Source organism: Chiloscyllium plagiosum, unplaced genomic scaffold, assembly GCF_037043375.1.
Source record: "Chiloscyllium plagiosum isolate Xiang-an unplaced genomic scaffold, Cpla_swu_hap1 HiC_scaffold_3, whole genome shotgun sequence".
NCBI classification, from domain to species: Eukaryota; Metazoa; Chordata; class Chondrichthyes; order Orectolobiformes; family Hemiscylliidae; genus Chiloscyllium; species Chiloscyllium plagiosum.
The window spans coordinates 95,302,569-95,324,139 of NW_028270141.1; the positions used below are offsets into that span (position 1 = coordinate 95,302,569).

The following is a 21,571-nucleotide window of genomic DNA, read 5'->3' on the forward strand; positions in this document are numbered from 1 at the left end:
CTACTTTGATGTCCACAGAATCCCTGCCTTGCATTGCTTTGCCTTTTTGTGTATTTATGCATTATTCAGAGCTTATAGGCTCATTTTGCCTCTGTTTTACCTTATGCCTTAGTGTAAATATAACATCTGGTAATTTGACGTGTTTGACAGCAATGATCAATCAAGAGGGTAGATGTTGCTTTATGGCACGATGTTATGTTAATGTCACACCTGCAACTAGAATAATACACAACAAATACAATGCATGCTCTTCAATCAAATGAAGTTCTTTGAAAGTCTAAGGGAAGTAGTCCTAAAGAGTCTTTGGTCATTACAGGTTAATGGCACAGTAAGCCAATGGCATCACCCATTACCAGTCCAGTGGGTTGGACATAGTGAGTCAGGATCTTGGGGCAGTCAGGGTCAGGGGTTCCATAACATTACAGTACAGGGAATAGGCTACAGTCAGTCCAGCAAGTCCAGTGCAACCAGGGGATTACTAGTAAGTCGATCAGGAGGTACACTATCAGAAGTTTGGTCGCACATCGGTCTTGGCTGATCTTCCAGGTCAGTCAGTCCAACAATGACAATGCTATGCTACACTAGGCATTAGGGCAAGAATAGCACTCCCTTAGTCAGTGCTCAAACATGATATGACACTACAGATGAGTGGCCTGTGTAGCGTAATTCTAATAGCTGTTGTCACTATGACAGTTATTCAGACAGGTGATGATTTAAAATGGCAATATATTTAGAATGTGAGCTTCTTTTTCCAATGAAATGTCATCCTTGAACCTGAAGTACCCTCAGAAGCTGTCCTTTCTTGAATCCTTCCACCTATATGCCAAGATGATATGGGCAGGCTGGTGTGTGCCCAGTGCCAACCTCTGGGGAAGGGGACTATTGCAGACAGTGGCTACCCATGATGCATGCCCTGAGGTGTTGAGAGGATTGTTGCCAGCATATAGGCTTGGAGGCACAGGTGGCGAGCTGAAGACACTAGGTACCCATGAAACTTTCATGTGACTCTCATGTGACTTTCATGTCGAGAGCTGTCACGTCTAGTTTCTCTCCACAATGTTAGAGAATAGTAAACTGCAGGTAAATGAAGTGAATATAGATAATAATGTGATGCTATTGCATGTAAATACAAGATCTGCAAGTGGTGGATGCTGGTGCAATTACAGCTTAAAAGGTATCTGGATGGGTATATGAATAGGAGGGGTTTAGAGGGAGATGGGCCAAATGTTGGTAAATGGGACTAGTTTAATTTAGGTTATCTGGTCGGCATAGATGAGTTGGACTGAAGGGTCAGTTTCCATAGCTGACAACAACTGACTGCTGATCTTACGCTGTAAATATGGTGTCAGAGCTGAAAAATACCATTACGTCCTGGCACTGGGACATCGGAACAGGAGTTGGCCATTCAGCTCATCAAGCCTACTCCACCATTTAATATAATTATGGATGGTCGAACATTTCAATGCTTTTCATCCTCTCCATCCCCACAACCCTGTACATGATTGGTAATCAGAAATATTTCAATATCTACTTTAAACATATGCAAATACTGAGCTTCCACATTCATCTAGTAGAGAATTCCAAAGATTCACAGCACTCTGAGTAAAACAAATCCACCTCATCTTTGTTCTAAATGGCATCCCTACCATTTGCTTTCGATCCCCACATCCAAATCATTACTGTGAACAACTGGGGTTCATATGCTGATTCTGGCAGCACCAATATAATCACAGCCAGACATGTGAGAATGACCTGTTTATTTCTCTGTCTCTTTTCTGCCTGTTAGTCAATGCTTGATCCATGCTAGCACACCAGCTGCTATCCCATGTGCTGGACAGCCTCCTGAGGGAGATTGTTGGTGAGGGCTTCCACTAATGTAATGTGTGAGGGTGGTGCCATAGGAGGTCAATATGCATAATGAGGTGAACAGCAGAGAATTTCATGAGATAACTCACTCGCTCGCTGAGAGTTGCCACCCAGGTTGCTTGGGTTGTTAGGAAGGCATACGATGACTTAGCTTTTATTGGTAAAGGGATTACGTTTTGGAACCATGAGGTCATGCTGCAGCTGTAAAAAGCTCTGGTGCGGCCGGACTTGGAATATTACATTCAGTTCTGGTCACCGCATTTTAGGAAGGATGTGGAAGCTTTGGAAAGGGTGAGGAGATTTACTAGGATGTTGCCTGGTATGGAGGGGAGGCCTGACAAGGAAAGGCTGAGGGGCTTGAGGCTGTTTTCATTTGAGAGAAGAGGGTTGAGAGGTGACTTAATTGAGACATATAAAATAATCAGAGGGTTAGATAGAGTAGACAGTGAGAGCCTTTTTCCTTGGATGTTGATGGCTAACACAGGGGGGCATAGCTTTAAATTGAGGGGTCATAGAAGTAGGGCAGATGTCAGAGATAGTCTCTTTATCCAGAGAGTAGTAGGAGCATGGAACACACTGCCTGCAACCCACTCACCAACTTTAAGGGCATTGAAATGGTCATTGGATAGATATATGGACGAGAATGGTATAGTGTAGGTTAGATGGGCTTCAGATTGGTTCACAGGTCGGCACAACATCGAGGACCGAAGGGCCTGTACTGCGCTGTAATGTTCTTTTCTATTCTATCTATGATTTCACGGATAGAAACTAACCATGAAACTCCCTGAAAATTGACATTTAGCTTAATTTTGCTAAATTCAGCCCTGAGCTATCTCCTTTCGGGAAGAGAACTGAAGATGAAGATGGTCTGAAATTGTAATGTTATTATTTGGACATATAGGTTCACATTTTAAACAGAAGCATTGTGAAAGGTTTCTGACATTTTAACAGCCAAGAAATGAAGTGGAGGACAATGGAAAGAGGTTTACTTTAGAGTCAAAATCAGCCAAAGAGACCTCATTTCTCACTTCAACAAGATAGTTTAGTTATAGAAATTGGCAAACATGATGTAAGCCTATGAAAGTAATATAGCAAAGAGCAGGAGCCCTCTCAAAGTGATGCGATAAATCAGCTCTAAAATAGAAGACTTAGTTAGTGCCCTTCTAAGCACAGCATGGGCACACACTCAATCAATACATTGTGCATGTACAAGTCGGAGATGGAGAATTTCAGTAAAAATTGCTAGTTGGTCTCAATAAGCATGCAATTGCATTCCAAAATTCACACTGCGCCACAACTTTACTGCATTGATAAGGCTAAATGAAAAGTCAGAACAGCGATCAAACTCCCCCACTGAAATGTTCTTAAATATGCAGACCTGTGGCAGAACCATTTACTGATTGTAACCTTGAAGTCTCAATACAGTTTCACTTCCAAACACTGCAACAAGTGAATCATTCTTAGTTCATGTGTGCAGTATACTATTCTCCAAAGAAAGTGCAATGAGAGAAAATATTTAAAACATTCTTAAACTCCTGCTATATTTCAGTGTAACGATACCACTAGCATGTAGGACTCTTGTGGCTTTGTAATAGTGTCTCTATCTCTGGGCCTGAAGGCTGGCTTTGGATGATAGTGTGAGAAAATTTGCAAGGCCTTGCAGAGAGAAACCCTCCATCGACAAAAATAATACTTAGCTGGTTATGGGTAAGGTTCAATCCGTTGTTTCAGTTTGTCTTTAGAAATTGATGACATGAAAATAGATGGAAATTAAACTCAACCCAGTGGCCTTGTTGGTTCACCATGTGGAAAATGCCATTTTCGGCATCATTTGATAAATGCTTTATTCAATGCTTACAATTACCAAATGACAAAACAATTTTTAAATACCTGTCAGGCAACAGTTTTATCACTTGTTAGAAAATTCAAATCAATTCTCAAGCATTGCTGAATAACCAGAAAAAACTAACATATATTCTCTCCATTCTTTTCACAGGTATACACTGTACCACACCTTAACTTCTTTCTTCTTTCCCTTACCTCTGATAATTCTTTGTTACGTTTTGATTCTGTGTTACACATGGGACATCTATCAAGAAAACAAGAGAACTGGAAGGTAAATAACTTATTATAATCACAAATTTATACTCATGATATCTAAATGAGGAGTTTACTCCAAAATGTTATAGTTCTTTTTGATAACGAAATGTCTAACACATGGAATTCGGTCTTCATGTTTAAGACTTTCTAGGACAAGGTATTGAGAAAACCAAATATTGCATATCAGATTTGCACGTATACCCTTTCCCCACTCGGGACAAAGTGCACTTTTACCACTTCACAGTGAACCTAATGATGATTTGGGAAAAGCCAATGCTTTGGAATTTCCAAGTAGCACAGGGATGCTACCCATGTTTCTCCACCTAATATTGTGTAGTTTATCAGGGACAGAATAGATGGGACTCCCCACAGTTGTTTAATTGTTTATGCTTACAGAATGGCAGGGGCCAAGTGGCAGAGCTATACCTGCAGTTAACTAAATAAACCAGACTGATTGCTCAGTCAGGAGGGAGAAAATGAGGACTGCAGATCAGAGCTGAAAAATGTGTTGCTGGAAAAGCGCAGCCGGTCAGGCAGCATCCAAGGAGCAGGAGAATCAACATTTCGGGTATAAGCCCTTCTTCAGGAATCAGAATTCAGGAATTTGACTGCTCAGTCATTACAAAACCATCTCAGAAATCAAATTACTATACAAGAAACTAGTATGGCAGGGGGGGTGGGAACCCGAGCTGTATACCGGAGGTGAGAGTTGATACAGATGAGGCAATAGCAAGAGGTAGACCAGCTAGTGGGAAAGATTTTCCTGGCAAGGAACCAAGGGATCAGTTAAAGTGTGTTTGCTTTAACGCAAGGAGTATCAGGAATAAAAGTGACGAACTTAGAGCATGGATCAGTACCTGGTGCTATGATGTTGTGGCCATAACAGAGACATGGGTTTCAGAGGGGCAGAAATGGTTGCTGGATGTTCCAGGGTTTAGAGCATTTAAAAGGAATATGGAGGGGGGAGAAAGTGGAGGGGGTGTAGCACTACTAATCAGAGAGGGTATCACAGCTACAGAAGCTTCCATTGTCGAGGAAGATCTGCCTACCGAGTCAGTATGGGTGGAAATTAGCAACAGCAAGGGAGCAGTCACCTCTTTAGGGGTTTACTACAGGCCCCCCCAAGAGCAGCAGGGAGATTGAAGAAAGCATAGGTCGGCAGATTTTGGAAAAGTGTGGACGTAGTAGGGTTGTTGTAATGGGTGACTTTAACTTTCCCAATATTGATTGCAGAGAAAGTGAGGGCTGTAGATGCTGGAGATAAGATCTGAAAATGTGTTGCTGGAAAAGCGCAGCAGGTCAGGCAGCATCCAAGGAACAGGAGAATCGACGTTTCGGGCATAAGCCCTTCTTCAGGAATGAGGAAAGTGTGTCCAGCAGGCTAAGATAAAAGGTAGGGAGGAGGAACTTGGGGGAGGGGCTTTGGAATTGCAATAGGTGGAGGGAGGTCAAGGTGAGGGTGATAGGCCGGAGTGGGGTGGGGGCGGAGAGGTCAGGAAGATGATTGCAGGTTAGGAAGGCGGTGCTGAGTTCGAGGGATTGACTGAGACAAGGTGGGGGGAGGGGAAATGAGGAAACTGGAGCAGTCTGAGTTCATCCCTTGTGGTTGGAGGGTTCCCAGGCAGAAGATGAGGCGCTCTTCCTCCAACCGTCATGTTGCCATGGTCTGGCGATGGAGGAGTCCAAGGACCTGCATGTCCTTGGTGGAGTGGGAGGGGGAGTTAAAGTGTTGGGCTACGGGGTGGTTGGGTTGGTTGGTCCGGGTGTCCCAGAGGTGTTCTCTGAAACGTTCCGCAAGTAGGCGGCCTGTCTCCCCAATATAGAGGAGGCCACATCGGGTGCAGCGGATGCAATAGATGATGTGTGTGGAGGTGCAGGTGAATTTGTGGCGGATATGGAAGTGTCCCTTGGGGCCTTGGAGGGAAGTAAGGAGGGAGGTGTGAGTGCAAGTTTTGCATTTCTTGCGGTTGAAGGGGAAGGTGCCGGGACTTTTCAGAGAACACCTCTGGGACACCCGGACCAATCAACCCAACCACCCCGTAGCCCAACACTTTAACTCCCCCTCCCACTCCACCAAGGACATGCAGGTCCTTGGACTCCTCCATTGCTAGACCATGGCAACACGACGGTTGGAGGAAGAGCGCCTCATCTTCTGCCTGGGAACCCTCCAACCACAAGGGATTAACTCAGACTTCTCCAGTTTCCTCATTTCCCCTCCCCCCACCTTGTCTCAGTCAAATCCCTCAAACTCAGCACCGCCTTCCTAACCTGCAATCTTCTTCCTGACCTCTCCGCCCCCACCCCACTCCGGCCTATCACCCTCACCTTGACCTCCCTCCACCTATCGCATTTCCAAAGCCCCTCCCCCAAGTCCCTCCTCCCTACCTTTTATCTTAGCCTGCTGGACACACTTTCCTCATTCCTGAAGAAGGGCTTATGCCCGAAACGTCGATTCTCCTGTTCCTTGGATGCTGCCTGACCTGCTGCGCTTTTCCAGCAACACATTTTCAATATTGATTGGAACCTCCTTCAAGCAGAAGATTTGAATGGAGCTGTTTTTGTAAGGTGTGTTCAAGAGGGTTTCCTAACTCAGTACGTTGACAGGCCGATGAGGGGAGAGGCCATTCTAGACTTAGTGCTCGGAAACGAGCCGGGGCAGGTATTAGGTCTTGTGGTGGGAGAGCATTTTGTTGATAGTGACCACAACTGCCTCACATTCTACATAGCTATGGAGTAGGAGAGGATTAGGCAAAATGGGAGGAATATTTAATTGGGGAAGAGGAAACTATGATGCGAGTAGACATGAGTTAGGAAGCATGGATTGGGAGCAATTGTTCCATGGTAAAGGCACTATAGACATGTGGAGACTGTTTAAGAAACAGTTGTTGCAAGTGATGAATAAATATGTCCCTCTGAGACAGGCAAGAAGTGGTAAGATAAAGGAACCTTGGATGACGAGAGTAGTGGAGCTTCTCGTCAAAAGGAAAAAGGTAGCCTACATAAGGTGGAGGAAGTTAGGGTCAAGCTCAGCTCTACAGGATTACAGGCAGGCGAGGAAGGAGCTCAAAAATGGTCTGAGGAGAGCCAGGAGGGGGCACGAGAAAGGCTTGGCAGAACGGATTAGGGGGAACACAAAGGCATTTTACACTTATGTGAGGAATAAGAGAATGGTCAAAGAAAGAGTAGGGCCGATCAGGGATAGCATAGGGAATTTGTGTGTGGAGTCTGAGGAGGTAGGGGAAGCCCTAAATGAGTTTTTTGCTTCTGTCTTTATAAAAGAAACGAACTTTGTAGTGAATGAAACCTTTGAAGAGCAGGTGTGCATGCTGAAATGGATAGAGATAGAGGAAGCTGATGTGCTGAAAATTTGGTCAAACATTAAGATTGACAAGTCGCCAGGCCCGGACCAGATTTGTCCTCGGCTGCTTTGGGAAACAAGAAATGCAAATGCTTCGCCACTTGCGAAGATCTTTGCATCCTCGCTCTCCACTGGAGTCGTACCTGAGGACTGGAGAGAGGCAAATGTAATTCCTCTCTTCAAGAAAGGAAATAGGGAAATCCCCGGCAATTACAGACCAGTAAGACTCACGTCTGTCATCTGCAAGGTGTTAGAAAGGATTCTGAGGGATAGGATTTATGACCATCTGGAAGAGCATGGCTTGATTAAATGCAGTCAACACGGCTTTGTGAGGGGCAGGTCATGCCTCACAAACCTTATCGAGTTCTTTGAGGATGTGACTAGAAAGGTTGATGAGGGTCGAGCTGTGGATGTGGTGTATATGGACTTCAGCATGGCATTTGATAAGGTTCCCCATGGTAGGCTCATTCAGAAGGTCAGGAGGAATGGGATTCAGGGGAACATAGCTGCCTGGATACAGAATTGGCTGGCCAACAGAAGACAGAGGGTGGTAGTTAAAGGAAAATATTCTGCCTGGAAGTCTGTGGTGAGTGGTGTTCCACAGGGCTCTGTCCTTGGGCCTCTACTGTTTGTAATTTTTATTAATGACTTGGATGAGGGGATTGAAGGATGGGTCAGCATGTTTGCAGACGACACAAAGGTTGGAGGTGTCATTGACAGTAAAGAGGGCTGTTGTAGGCTGCAGCGGGATATTGACAGGATGCAGAGACGGGCTGAGAGGTGGCAGATGGAGTTCAACCTGGATAAATGTTAGGTGATGCATTTTGGAAGGTAGAATTTGAAAGCTGAGTACAGGATTAAGGATAGGATTCTTGACAGTGTGGAGGAACAGAGGGATCTTGGGGTGCAGGTACATAGATCCCTTAAAATGGCCACCCAAGCGGACAGGGTTGTTAAGAAAGCATATAGTGTTTTGGCTTTCATTAACAGGGGTATTGAGTTTAAGAGTTGTGAGATCTTGTTGCAGCTCTGTAAAACTTTTGTTAGAACGCACTTGGAATATTGCGTCCAGCTCTGGTCGCCCTATTATAGGAAAGATGTGGATGCTTTGGAGAGGGTTCAGAGGAGGTTTACCAGGATGCTGCCTGGACTGGAGGGCTTATCTTATGAGGAGAGGTTGACTGAGCTCAGACTATTTTCATTGGAGAAAAGGAGGAGAAGAGGGGACCTAATTGAGGTATACAAGATAATGAGAGGCATAGATAGAGTCGATAGCCAGAGACTATTTCCCAGGGCAGAAATGACTAACACAAGGGGTCATAGTTTTAAGCTGGTTGGAGGAAAGTATAGAGGGGATATCAGAGGCGGGTTCTTTACATAGAGAGTTGTGAGAGCATGGAATGCGTTGCCAGCAGCAGTTGTGGAGGCAGGGTCATTGGGGACACTTAAGAGATTCCTGGACATGTATGTGGTCACAGAAATATGAGGATGCATACATGAGGATCAGTGGTCGGCAACATCGTGGGCTGAAGGGCCTGTTCTGTGCTGTACTGTTCTATGTTCTATGTTCTATTAAGTCAGAGGCAATAGGACCCCGAACACACTTTTGTTTAGCCATCAATAGTAAGAACTTCCAACTGTCCATTTGGATATAGAACTGGCTCAAAGGTAGAAGACAGAGGGTGGTGGTGGAGGGTTGCTTTTCAGACTGGAGGCCTGTGACCAGTGGAGTGCCACAAAGATCGGTGCTGGGTCCTCTACTTTTTGTCATTTACATAAATGATTTGGATGTGAGCATAAGAGGTACAGTTAGTAAGTTTGCAGATGACACCAAAATTGGAGGTGTAGTGGACAGCGAAGAGGGTTACCTCAGATTACAACAGGATCTTGATCATATGGGCCAATGGGCGGAGAAGTGGCAGATGGAGTTTAATTCAGATAAATGTGAGGTGCTGCACTTTGGGAAAGCAAATCTTAGCAGGACTTATACACTTAATGGTAAGGTCCTAGGGAGTGTTGCTGAACAAAGAGACCTTGGAGTGCAGGTTCATAGCTCCTTGAAAGTGGAGTCACAGGTAAATAGGATAGTGAAGAAGGCGTTTGGTATGCTTTCGTTTATTGGTCAGAGTATTGAGTACAGGAGTTGGGAGGTCATGTTGCGGCTGTACAGGACATTGGTTAGGCCACTGTTGGAATATTGCATGCAATTCTGGTCTCCTTCCGAAAGGAAAGATGTTGTGAAACTTTTAAGGGTTCAGAAAGGATTTACAAGGGTGTTGCCAGGGTTGGAGGATTTGAGCTGTAGGGAGAGGCTGAACAGGCTGGGGCTGTTTTCCCTGCAGCGTCGGAGGCTGAGGGGTGACCTTATAGAGGTTTACAAAATTATGAGGGGCATGGATAGGATAAATAGACAAAATCTTTTCCCTGGGGTCGGGGAGTCCAGAACTAGAGGGCGTAGTTTTAGGGTGAGAGGGGAAAGATATAAAAGAGACCTAAGGGGCAACTTTTTCATGCAGAGGGTGGTACGTGTATGGAATGCGCTTCCAGAGGATGTGGTGCAGGCTGGTACAATTGCAACATTTAAGAGGCATTTGGATGGGTATATGAATAGGAAGGGTTTGGAGGGATATGGGCCGGGTGCTGGCAGGTGGGACTAGACTGGGATGGGATATCTGGTCGGCATGGACAGGTTGGACAGAAGGGTCTGTTTCCATGCTGTACATGTCTATGACTCTATGACTCTAGGTTTGAACTCTCACAGACAGAGTAGGACACAAATGCCTTCTGAACAATATGGAGAGCAACCAAATGAATTACATAGAAACATTAAGTACAAGAAAGCGTCAATTAAACTCTCTTGGCTACTCAACCATTCAATTGTATAGTAGTTGATTTGCACCTTAACTCCATTTACCCACTTTTGTTCCATATCTCATGACAACATTACCTGATAAAAAGTGTACTAGTTTTAACCTTGAAAACCATAACATCCATTATACATTATTCTCATTAGAAATGTTTGAATACAAACTATTGCATTTTACTGTATATGGACAAACAGACTCTGTCCATCAAAAGCACAAACAATGGACATGCTATTGGGCCAACCTTGCAAGAATGGATAGGATAGTCATAGTAATCTCAACAGCAGATTGAAAATACACCAAAACTATACATTTGAGGAAATGACACAATTATTGAAATATAAAAGTCAAAACAAATAGAATAGCAAAAACTTTCAGAAGGCAGCATTCTATATAGTTGGGGTCATATCAGTCTTTGCTCTGAGCTTAGAATCGCACAGAATCACAGAGATGTGATGGCACAGAAGAAGGCCATTCAGCCCACCAGCTCATTAAATGAGCATCATTACCCAGTACCAATCTCATGCTTTTTCCCCACAAGCTTGCACGTTATTTTTACCAAATAATCCAACACCCTCTTGAATACTTCAGTTGAACTTGCCTCTGCCACACTTCCAGACCTTGGATTCAATATCCTCACTCTTCACTGAGTGAAAAGGTTTTTCCACACTTCACTCTTGTTTCTTTTACAGATCACTTTAAATCTATGTCCTCTTCTTCTTGTTCTCTTTTTGAGTGGAATAATAGAAGGAGACGATTTAGCCCATTATGTTGTTCCAGTTCTCTAAAAGTGAAAATGAGTTTATCCCCCTCCCACCCATAGCCCTACAATGATTTTTATTCATATGTTGATTTAATCCCTTTTTGACACCCATTTTATTGCATCTCTCAAGCATTGCATTCCAGCTTCTCACCACTCACTGATATTACAAATCCTATAAAGGTGCATAATATTTAAGAATGAGATTTGAGACTTGGATGCAAATTGTCAAAGAATCCCTACAGTGTGTCCACACCAACCCTCCAAAGAACATCCCATTCAGATGCACCCACTCACCCTATCCCATGGCAGTCCTACATATCCCATGGCAAATCACCCAAGCCTGCACAGCCCCTTGGACTGGACACTATGGGCAATTTACTATGGCCAATCCATTTAACCTGCACATTTTTGGACTGTGGGAGGAAACCTACGCAGACACAAGGAGAAAGTCCACACAGACAGTTGCCCAAGAGTGGGATCAAACCCAGGTCTGTGGAGTTGTGAGGCAGTAATGCTAACCACTGAGCCACTGTGCCACCATGCCACCCCTGGTCACATTAGGCTGGCTTTTTATTGAAACAACCATAGAGAACGCTGGAGAAACTCAGCAGGTCTGGCAGCATCTGTGGAGAGAAAATAAAATCTAATCTTTTCACAGATTCTACCAAACATCCTGAGCATCTCCAACATTCTCTGTATTTGTTTCAGATTTCCAGTAGTTTGCCTTTATTTTAGCTTTTTATTAAACTTAGCTACCTGCTCTGGTGAGAATTGATACCATGTTCCCAGAACATAAGCCGAAGGTCCCGGGTTATTGGCCTATGGACATTATTACTATGCCCCTGCAGCCCAGTGTTGTATGCTGCAAAAGATATACCTCTTAACTTCCAAATAGAAAAAAAAACCAAGACACAAATATATAATTAGATCACACTCTCTGCAGAATTGTAGTTTTCACAGGAATTAGTCCAAAATCATTCCCAAATACCAACATGTTTCCTCCAATCCACTGAGTCAAAACATCTGCTGTCCATTGAAGCTGATTCTTCAAGTATTCTGAAAATCCTAAAATCAAACTTCCAGCAGGAGGTTTCACTTTCTCTCTCAGTCACAACAGGATGAATATTGCAGTGCCCTGAAAGTTCTGTGGGTCCCACCTCTTCAAGTAGAGAACATGTTCCCATCAGTTTTCTGTCTCTTGGACAACAGAGAACAGATTTTATTTCCTGTTGCTCACAGCAGCTACTGCTTCCCTTTCTGTCTCTGGTATGTCTTTCTTTGTGTCCAGAGTTTCTAAGTCAGTAAGTTTACAAACAGCAAGAGCAGCTGCTCATAGAAAAATAGAAAATGCTGGAGAAACTTAGCAGGTCTGGCAGCATTTATGCAGAGCAAAGCAGAGTTAATGTTTTGTGTGGTATGACTTCTTCAGAAGTAGAATTCTCCAGCATTTTCTGATTGTTTCACATTTCCAGCATCCACAGTATTTGCCTGTCCTTGATTCCAGCTGCTCATTGCTTTATGTTGATATGTGAAAGTTGGCATGAATAGGATTTCAAGTGGGTCCAGAGTCTCCATAGCAACCAATACCCATTGGCACATCAGCACGCAGGATTAGTAAAAAGTCACTAATTTTATCTGCTCCATTTTATCTTGGATTAGACAGGCATTTTGTGGCTACAAATGTGACTCTTAGAAATTATGTTCCTCTTCCCCCCACTACTACCCCCGTACTCTGGTTAAGGATATCTTGGAACTTCTGCAGGATATTCTGGAGAGATGATAAACATCTAGTTGTTGTAGTACACATTGGTATAAGTGAGATTGGTAGAAACAGTGATGAGATCCTAAAAGCAGAGTGTGGGGAGTTAGGAAGCATGCTAAAAAGTAGGATCTCAAAGGGAGTAATCTGAGGATTACTACCAGTGCCACATGCTAGTCAGAATAGAAATAGCAGGAAATATCAGATGAACATGGCTGAAGAGATGTTGTAAAGGGAAGGGTTTCTGATTCTTAGGGCATTAGGACAGTATAAGATGGATGGGTTGCACCTAGGCAGGGCCAGGGATGATGTGCTAGAGGGAGTATTTATTAGAGTGATTTGGAAGAGATTAAATTAAATGACAGGGGATGAGAACCTATGTAAAGAGTCAGAGTAAAGGGAATCACCTGATGAAGGGCTTTTGCCCAAAACGTCGATCTTCCTGCTCCTTAGATGCTGCCTGACCTGCTGTGCTTTTCCAGCACCATACTCTAGACTCTAAAGGGAATCAAGGACAAGACTAAAAACAAAATGGGGAATAAGAAAAGTGATAAGCCGAGAAATCAAGGGCCAAGATCAAACAGGGCCTCAATGAAAAATAGTGGGAATGGAACAAGTAATGCTAAAAAGACAAGCTTTGAGGCTTTGTGCCTTAATACACATAGCATTCACAATAAATTAGACAAATAATCATACAAACAAACAAAAACATGTATGATATTGTTGGGATTACAGAGATAAGGCTTCAAGTGACCAAGGATGGGAACTGAACATGCAGGGGTATTCAGTATTTAGGAAGGACAGGCAAAAATGGTAGCGTTGCATTGCTGGTTAAAGAGGAAATTAATGCTTTGGTGAGGAAGAATATTCAATCCAACAATGTGGAATCTGTATTGGGAGAGCGGAGGAATGCTAAAGGGTAAACTATATTAGAGTGGGGTTTATATATAGACCCCCAAACTGGAGGGCTGATTTTGGAAATGGCATTAAACATGAGATTAGACATGCATGCAATAAAGGAACATTTGTAATTATGGGTGACTTTAATCCGCATACAGTTTGGGCAAATGAAATTACTGACAATACCATAGAGGAGGAATTGCGTACCAAGTAGTTTTCTGGACTAATACATTGAACAACTAAATAGTGAACAGGTCATCCTAGACTGGGTCTTGATAAATACAAGGAATAATTGATGTTATTATTGTGTAAGGCCCCTTGGGGATAAGTGACCATAATATGATAGAATTCCTTATCAATTTGCAGAGAAATGTGCTGATTTTGAGACTCGGGCTCTAAATCTTAATAGAAGAATTTAAGATAGTATGAGGTCAAAGTTGGCTATGATAGATTGTTATTAAAGTAATAACAGTGTAAAGACAATGGCAAACATTCAAGTAGCACCTTGGTGCATGTTCATTCCTGTCTTGTGCAAAAAGTAAAATGAGAATGGGGCCAACGTATTGCGAAATTCGAGATGGTATTAAATCCAAGCAATTTAGTCAAAACGAAAAATAGACCTGAGGAGTGGAGCCGCTTAGAATTCACCAAAGCCGGGCAAAAAGATTGATTAAGAAAGGGAAAATCCAAAATAAGAGTATGCTTGTTAGGAACTGAAAAACTGGCTGCAAAAGTTTCTATTGTTTTATGAAAAAAAATTAAGAAAAAATGTAGGTCCCTCACAATTATGTACAGGGAATTTATAGCAGGGAACAAAGAAATGGCTGACCAACATACTTTGGCGCCATGCTCACATAACAGAATACAAATAACATGCAGGTCATTGTGCTGTAACGTGTGTTTCGTCCGTGTGAGTTGGCTGTAATGCGATGACGAATTGTGGACGTTGTTAGGATATAGCAATTTTCTATTTGCAATCTTCAACAGCATGGTCTTCAACAGCGATTTTCCATAACACAATCTGCTATAGTGCAAAGTTACAAAGGAACACAATTGTCACATACAAGCAGAACTACCTGTATCAGGAGTGTTGGATGACCCAGTGTTTAGTGAGAGGGAGGAATTGAAGGAAATTTGGTATTGGGGAAATAGCGTTTATAGAACTTGTTGGGAATGAAAGCAAATAAATCCCCAGGGTCTGAGAAGCACCATCTCAGAGCCCTTAAGGAAGTGGACCTAGAAACAGTGGATGTTTTGGTGGTCATCCTTCAAAATCCTCTATTCTCTGGAACAGTTTTTCCAGATTGGAGATTGGCTAATGTAACCCTTCTATTTAAAAATGGAGGTAGAAAGAAAGTCGGCAATTCTAGGCCAGTCAGCCTGATGTTGGTAGTAGGGAAAATGCTGGAGTCCATTGTAAATGCTTTAATAGCTAAGCAATTGGTAAACAGTGGTGGGATTGGACAGAGTCAACATGAATTTATGAAAGGAAAATCATGTTTGACAAATCTACTAAGTATTCTTTGAGGATTTAACTTGTAGAGTTGATGAGAGGGAGCCAGTGGATGTGGTTTATTTGGACTTTCCGAAGGCTTTCGATAAAGTCCACATAAGTGATCAACATGTAAAATTAAAATATATGGGAGTGGGGGCAATGTATGAAAATGGGTAGAAAACTGATTCACAGACAGGAACCAAAGAGTAGAAGTAAACATGTCATTTTCCAAATAGCAGGCAGTGACTAGTAGGCTACTACAGGGATCAACTACAGGACCCCAGCAATTCACAATATCAGTGAATGGTTTAAATGAGGGAACTAAATGTAATATCTCAAAATTTGTAGATGATACAAAGCTGGGTGGGGGGATAAAATCTGAGGAGGATGCAGAATGCTTTAGTATGATTTTTAGACAAGCCAACTGAATGGTAAAATGCAGGATAATGTAATATAATCTGGATAAATGTGAGGTTTTCCATTTAAGGAGCAAAAAAGGAAGGTAGATTATTATTTGAATGGCTGTAAGTTGAGAGAGAGTGTGCAATGAGACCTTGGGGTCTTTGTACACCAGTCACTGAAAGTAAGCATTTGAATACAGGGGCAGGGATGTCTTGCTGTAGTTATGCAGGACCTTGGTGAGCCCACACCTGGAATATTTTGTGCGGTTTTGGTCTCCTTATCTGAGAAAGGATGTTCTTGCTAGAAAGGGAGTGCAGCAAAGGTTTATCAAATTAACTTCTGCGATGGCAGGACTGATGTATGAGGAGAGGTTGAATCAATTGATTTGATTTGATTTATTATTGTCAGATGTGCTGTGATACAGTGAAAAGTGTTGTTTTGTGTGCTAAGCAGACAAATCATATCTTACATAAGTACATCAGGGTAATAGAACACAACACAGAATATAGTGTTACAGTGACAGAGAAGGTGCAGAGAAAGATCAACTCTAATATATGAGAGACGCATTCATAAGTCTGATAATAGCAGGGAATAAGCAGCTCTTAAATCTGTTGGTACGTTTTCAAACTTTTGTATCTTCTGACCACTGGAAGAGGGTATAACTGGTGTGGTATTGCTCTTTGATTATGTTGGCTGTTTCTTGAGGCAGGGGGAAGTGAAGATGGTGTCAATGGAAGGAAGGCTGGTTTGCGTGATGGACTGAGCTGTGTTCACAACTCTCTGTAATTCCTTGTGGTCTTGAGCAGAGCATTTGCCAAACCACACTGTGATGCGTCTGTGGTGTGTCTATAAAAATTGACAAGAGTCATTGTGGACATGCTGAATTTCCTGATCTTTCTGAGGAAGTAGAGGAATTGGTGTGCTTTCTTGACTGTAGCATCAATATCGATGGACCAGAGTAGATGGTTGTTGGTGTTTACTGCTACGAACTTGAAGCTTTCAACCAACCCCACCCCAGCACCATTGATGTAGACAGGGATGTGTCCTGTACTGCACTTCCTGAAGTCGATGATTAACTCCTTTACTTTTCTGTCAGTGAGGGAGAGATTTTTGTTTTTACACAATGCCACTTAGTCATCTATCCCCTTCCTATACTCTGTCTCGTCATTGGTTGAGAGCTGACTCACTATGGTGGTGTCATCGGCAAATTTGTAAATGGTGTTAGAGCTGAATTTGGCCACACAGTCATGAGTGTATAAGGTGCACAGTAAGGGGCTGAGTGCGCAGCATTGCGAGGCACCAGTGTTGAGGATTATTGTGGAAGACGTGTTGTTGTCTATCCTTGCTGATTGCGGTCTATGGGTCAGGAAGTCAAGGATTCAGTTGTAGAATGGGGAGCAGAGTGCTACGTCTCAGAGTTTGGAGATGAGTATTGTTGGAATTTTGGTTTTGAAGATTAAGCAAAATTTAATGAATAGGAGTCTGATGTAGGTGTTCTTGTTATCCAGATATTCTCAGGATGAGTGTATGGCCAAGGAGATGGTGTCTGCCATGGACCTATTGTAACAGTAGGCGAATTGTAGTGGATCAAGACAATCTAAGAGGTTGGAATTGATGTGTTCCGTCACTAACCTCTCGAAGCACTTCATAATGATGGATGGCAGAGCCATGGGACGGTAGTGTGTGCTGTGAGGAGGACGCTAAGACACTGCAGGGTGACTTGGACAGACTGGCTGAATGAGAAAATACTTGGCAAATGCAATATGATGTGGATAAATATGAGGTTATCCACTTTGGTCGCAAACACAGGAAGGCAGATTATTATCTGAATGGTGGCAGTTTAGGAAAAGGTGAGCTGCCACAAGACTTGGTGTCATGGTGGAATAGTCACTGAAGGTTGGCATGCAGGTGCAGCAGGGAGTGAGGAAAGCTAATGGCATGCTGGCCTTCATAGCGAGAGGATTTGTGCATCAGAGTAAGAATGTCTTGCTGCAGTTATTCAGGGCCTTAGTGAGGCCACATCTTGACTATTTTGTGCAGGTTTGATCTCCTAGTCTGAGGAAGGACATTCTTGTTATTGAGGGAGTCCAGCGAAGGTCCACCAGACTGATTCCCAGGATGGCAGGACTAACATATGAAGAAAGACTGGCGCGACGAGGCTTGTACTCACTGGAATTTTGATGATTGAGGGGGGATCTCATAGAAACATATAAAGTCCTGATGGGACTGGAGAGGCTAGATCCGGGAAGAATGTTCACAATGTTGGGGAAGTCCAGAACAGGGGGTGACAGTCTAAGAATAAGGGGTAAACCAATCAGGCAGAGATGAGGAAGGGGTTTTTTCACTCAAAGAGCTGTAAACCTCTGGAATTCTCTCTCACAGTAAGCTGTTGGGGCAGTTTGTAAGATATATTCAAGTCTGAGATGGACATGGCCCTTGCGGCTGAAGAGATCCAGGGGCATGGGGAAAGAGTGGGAATGGGATACTGAGATTCCATGATCAGCCATGATCATATTGAATGGTGGTGCAGGCTCGAAGGGCCAAATAGCCTATTCCTGCATCTATTTTCTATGTTACGATAAACAAAGCCTCAGAGCAATCCGTCTCAAGGCTATTTGTAGTGGTGTGTATTTCATCAAGTTTGCTCGTCACTTCTGCTTGCAGTGGGATCTAAACTACTGTCATGGTGGCAAAAGTAAACTCCTGCAGCAGGAGGGAGGGATAGCACTTCACCATTAAATATTCTAGATGGAAATGTGTTGCTGGAAAAGCGCAGCAGGTCAGGCAGCATCTAGGGAACAGGAGAATCGACGTTTCGGGCATTAGCCCTTCTTCAGGAAGCCCTTCTTCCTGAAGAAGGGCTAATGCCCGAAATGTCGATTCTCCTGTTCCCTAGATGCTGCCTGACCTGCTGCGCTTTTCCAGCAACACATTTCCATCTCTGATCTCCAGCATCTGCAGACCTCACTTTCTCCTCATTAAATATTCTAGGCCCGGGGAGCAGTAACTCGCCGGAGTCATCTAAGAGGTATTGACCAATAGGCTGACCCCTCCGCTTTTGCCTTGCCTGATGACACATGCAGTCTATCTGGTGGCTTGAGCAGACCTCAGGTTGTAAGACACAGTGAGGTGAAGCAGAAGTGAGCCGTGTCTCTGTAAAACAGAGTACACAGCAGTCTCTCAATCTGGACCTCTCAGTTAGGATATATATTTGCTGGAGTTCAAAAGAATGTGAGGATCTCACGGAAACCTATAAAATTCGAACAGGATTAGACAGGATAGATGCAGCAAGGATATTCCCAATGACTGGGGGAGTCGAGAACCAGGGATAACAATCTAAAATATGTGTTAAACCATTCAGGACTGCAGGGGGAGAAATTCCTTCACACAGAGAGTGGTGAGCCTGTGGAATTCACTACCACAGAAAGCAGTAGAGACCAAAACATCATATGATATCAAGAAGAGGTTGGATATAGCACAAATGGGTTTGCGGGGCTAAAGGAATCAAACAATTTGTTGAATAAAAGGAAACAGGTTATGGAGTCAGATGATCAGTTATGATCATAATGAAAGGTGGAGCAGATTTGAAGGGCTGAATGGCCTACTTCTGCTCCTGTTTTCTCAAAAAAGTAAAACAGCCATTTTAAAACATAAGCAGCTTATAAAACTGTCCGATCAGAACACTGCATAAAAAAAGTTCTTCCTAATACCCCCACTACATCTTTTGTGATTGACTTAAAATTGATACCTGCTGGGTTGTCTATTTTGACCATCAAAACCTCTTCAAACAGTAGGATTCTGCATGTTACATTTTAGGAAGTTTGTACTAGATTTCTATTTGGATTCTGCGTCATTGATCATTTCTTTAAAGGAGCCTCACATCCTTATAGTGCATCAAATAACAGAATTGGTTGAAACGTGAAGAATTGTCCTGTATTAGAATGTGCTGGAAAATGATAATATTTAAAGCAGAACAAAGTTGTTCTGACTTAAATGGATGAAGTGAAATAAGCTGTACTTAAGTAAACAATGTTTTCTTCTTATTGTTTAGATATAATGCAACTATCCCCAGAGCACGGCTCAAACGACTGACGAAGATGGTCTTGGTGTTAGTGGGTATTTTTGTAGTTAGTTCAGCACCATACCATGTGATTCAATTAATAAATCTCAAAATCACTCAGCCCACCTCTGTTTATTACATTGTTTATTACATATCTATCTGCCTCAGCTACGCCAGCAGCAGCATTAATCCCTTTCTCTACATACTGCTCAGTGGCAATTTCCGAAGGAGGCTAACTGGTTGCACAAAGATTCCAATGAAAGTGACTGAACGTGAAATTATTAACATAGAAAGCACAATGAAGTTCAGTTACTGAATGATAAAGACTCTTTTATAAGCAATTTGATTGTGTTTTTGAAGTTACGGTGTGGGGAGTATAGTAAAGTAGATTTCAATGTCCAAATCACCAACTTCAATAAAAATAACATGTATGTTATAAATATATTGTGCTAATGTATTTAACTTAGTACAATCTATGGCTTCATCCTTTTTTTTAACTTTCAGAATGCAGTGTAATATCTATTGGATGTATAAGGAGTCTTACATCAATGAAACTGGATACTGCAATGTCACAGAACATTTTAATGACTGCCCTTTCAGTGCGAATCCAACTGAAATTGAATCAGATTACACAAAGAGTTAGCAAGGACAGCAATTTCAAGGAATGTGGGTCTGCAATGTAATTCCTAGGCTCAGATCACATTCTGAGAGGCAGCTAAAAAAAAGGTTGCACTGCTACAATAGCAAGAGCTCCTCAAAGGTCAAAATCTATTGTCAGAAGAATAATAATCAAAGCTCTGAAAGTGCAGCTCTCCCACACCATTAGTTGCAAAAATCTAATCCCTACTCAATAAACGTCAACATTCAGTTCAAGTGGCATAAGTCACAGTGGAAGTGTTAGTGTAAGAACATCAGCAAAGTATTATAAAGCTCATATTATATCTGCTCATACACTTCAATCCCTTCTTAGTGCAAACTACAACTGTTGGCTTAAAGGGAGCCGTGTTTATGTGTGTATTTCTGTACCTGTGACAGCAAGGCTTTAACCATTATTAGAAATGTAATGATATGCTTTGTATTTATAATTATGTTTTCAAGTTTAACACAAGTTTTGAGAAGAAAATGATAAATATCTAGCAGTTTGTTCCATATATATCATTGATAAGTATCATATCTTCTGTTTTTCAGTTTGTAATTAAATTGAAATAAAAGAATATAGTAATTAAAGAACAATATTAAGTATGAGGTCACAAAATATTGATGTGAACTGTTAAGGAACTCGTGTATTAAAGTATTCAAGACGTATATGAAAATATGTAAACATGCATGCACTAAATGTCAACATATTATAATCTGATCTACTGTTTGTTTCGAAAATAAAAGCCTTTTATGTTGTGCTCTGGTCAAAATTACATCACCAGACTATGTATTTGATGTTAACTAATTGAAATCCTGTAGCATTCCCTATTGACAAAAATCAAACTGAAACTATAATCAGTACATTCTCTTCTGCTTTGTGAAATTGCTCCTGTTCTTCACTCCCATAATTCTTGGGATGGATTTACAAGGATGAGTCAGGAATCTGATAACTGAATGAATTCTGGGTCACGCCTTAGCTGAATATTTTTGTAGTAACCTCTTTAGCCAGGAGGGGAGTTTGGCATCTAGCTATTGACACCAGTGCCTTCAGGAGCTAGTTGTCTGGTGCTAGCACAAGAGCAGGCAGCAACCATGATAAACGTTGCCACTACCTTTATCAGTTCAAGCTGGCAGCTCAAGTAGCCAAGAAGCTGAATATGGGGGAGAACAGCCATGGATGTCAAGGTGAGGAGCAGTGTTTTTGTTGACCCACACATCCTTGTTGGTCAGGGATATATAAATATACATGAACTGCAAAAGAAACATAATTGGGTCCAAAGGCGAATCCAACAACCATGCACAAAGAGACACAAGAACATTGGGGTTTACCTGTTGAAAGTTGTGTGCCAAATTAGTAAATTCGTT

At 42.4% G+C, this 21,571-nt stretch overlaps 1 protein-coding gene across 3 annotated transcripts in view; it reads left to right on the forward strand.

Annotated features, from left to right (window-relative positions):
* The window catches only part of mchr2a (melanin concentrating hormone receptor 2a), a 55,951-nt gene extending 34,978 nt beyond the window's left edge, over positions 1-20,973 (forward strand). For all 3 annotated transcript variants that reach the window (XM_043687487.2, XM_043687489.2, XM_043687490.2), the window contains 2 exons: positions 3,863-3,982; positions 19,559-20,973. In XM_043687487.2, the coding sequence (XP_043543422.2) occupies positions 3,863-3,982; positions 19,559-19,883 (445 nt within the window). In that variant the 3' untranslated portion in view covers positions 19,884-20,973. The remainder of the gene's footprint in view (positions 1-3,862; positions 3,983-19,558) is intronic.
* Positions 20,974-21,571: the final 598 nt, after the last annotated feature.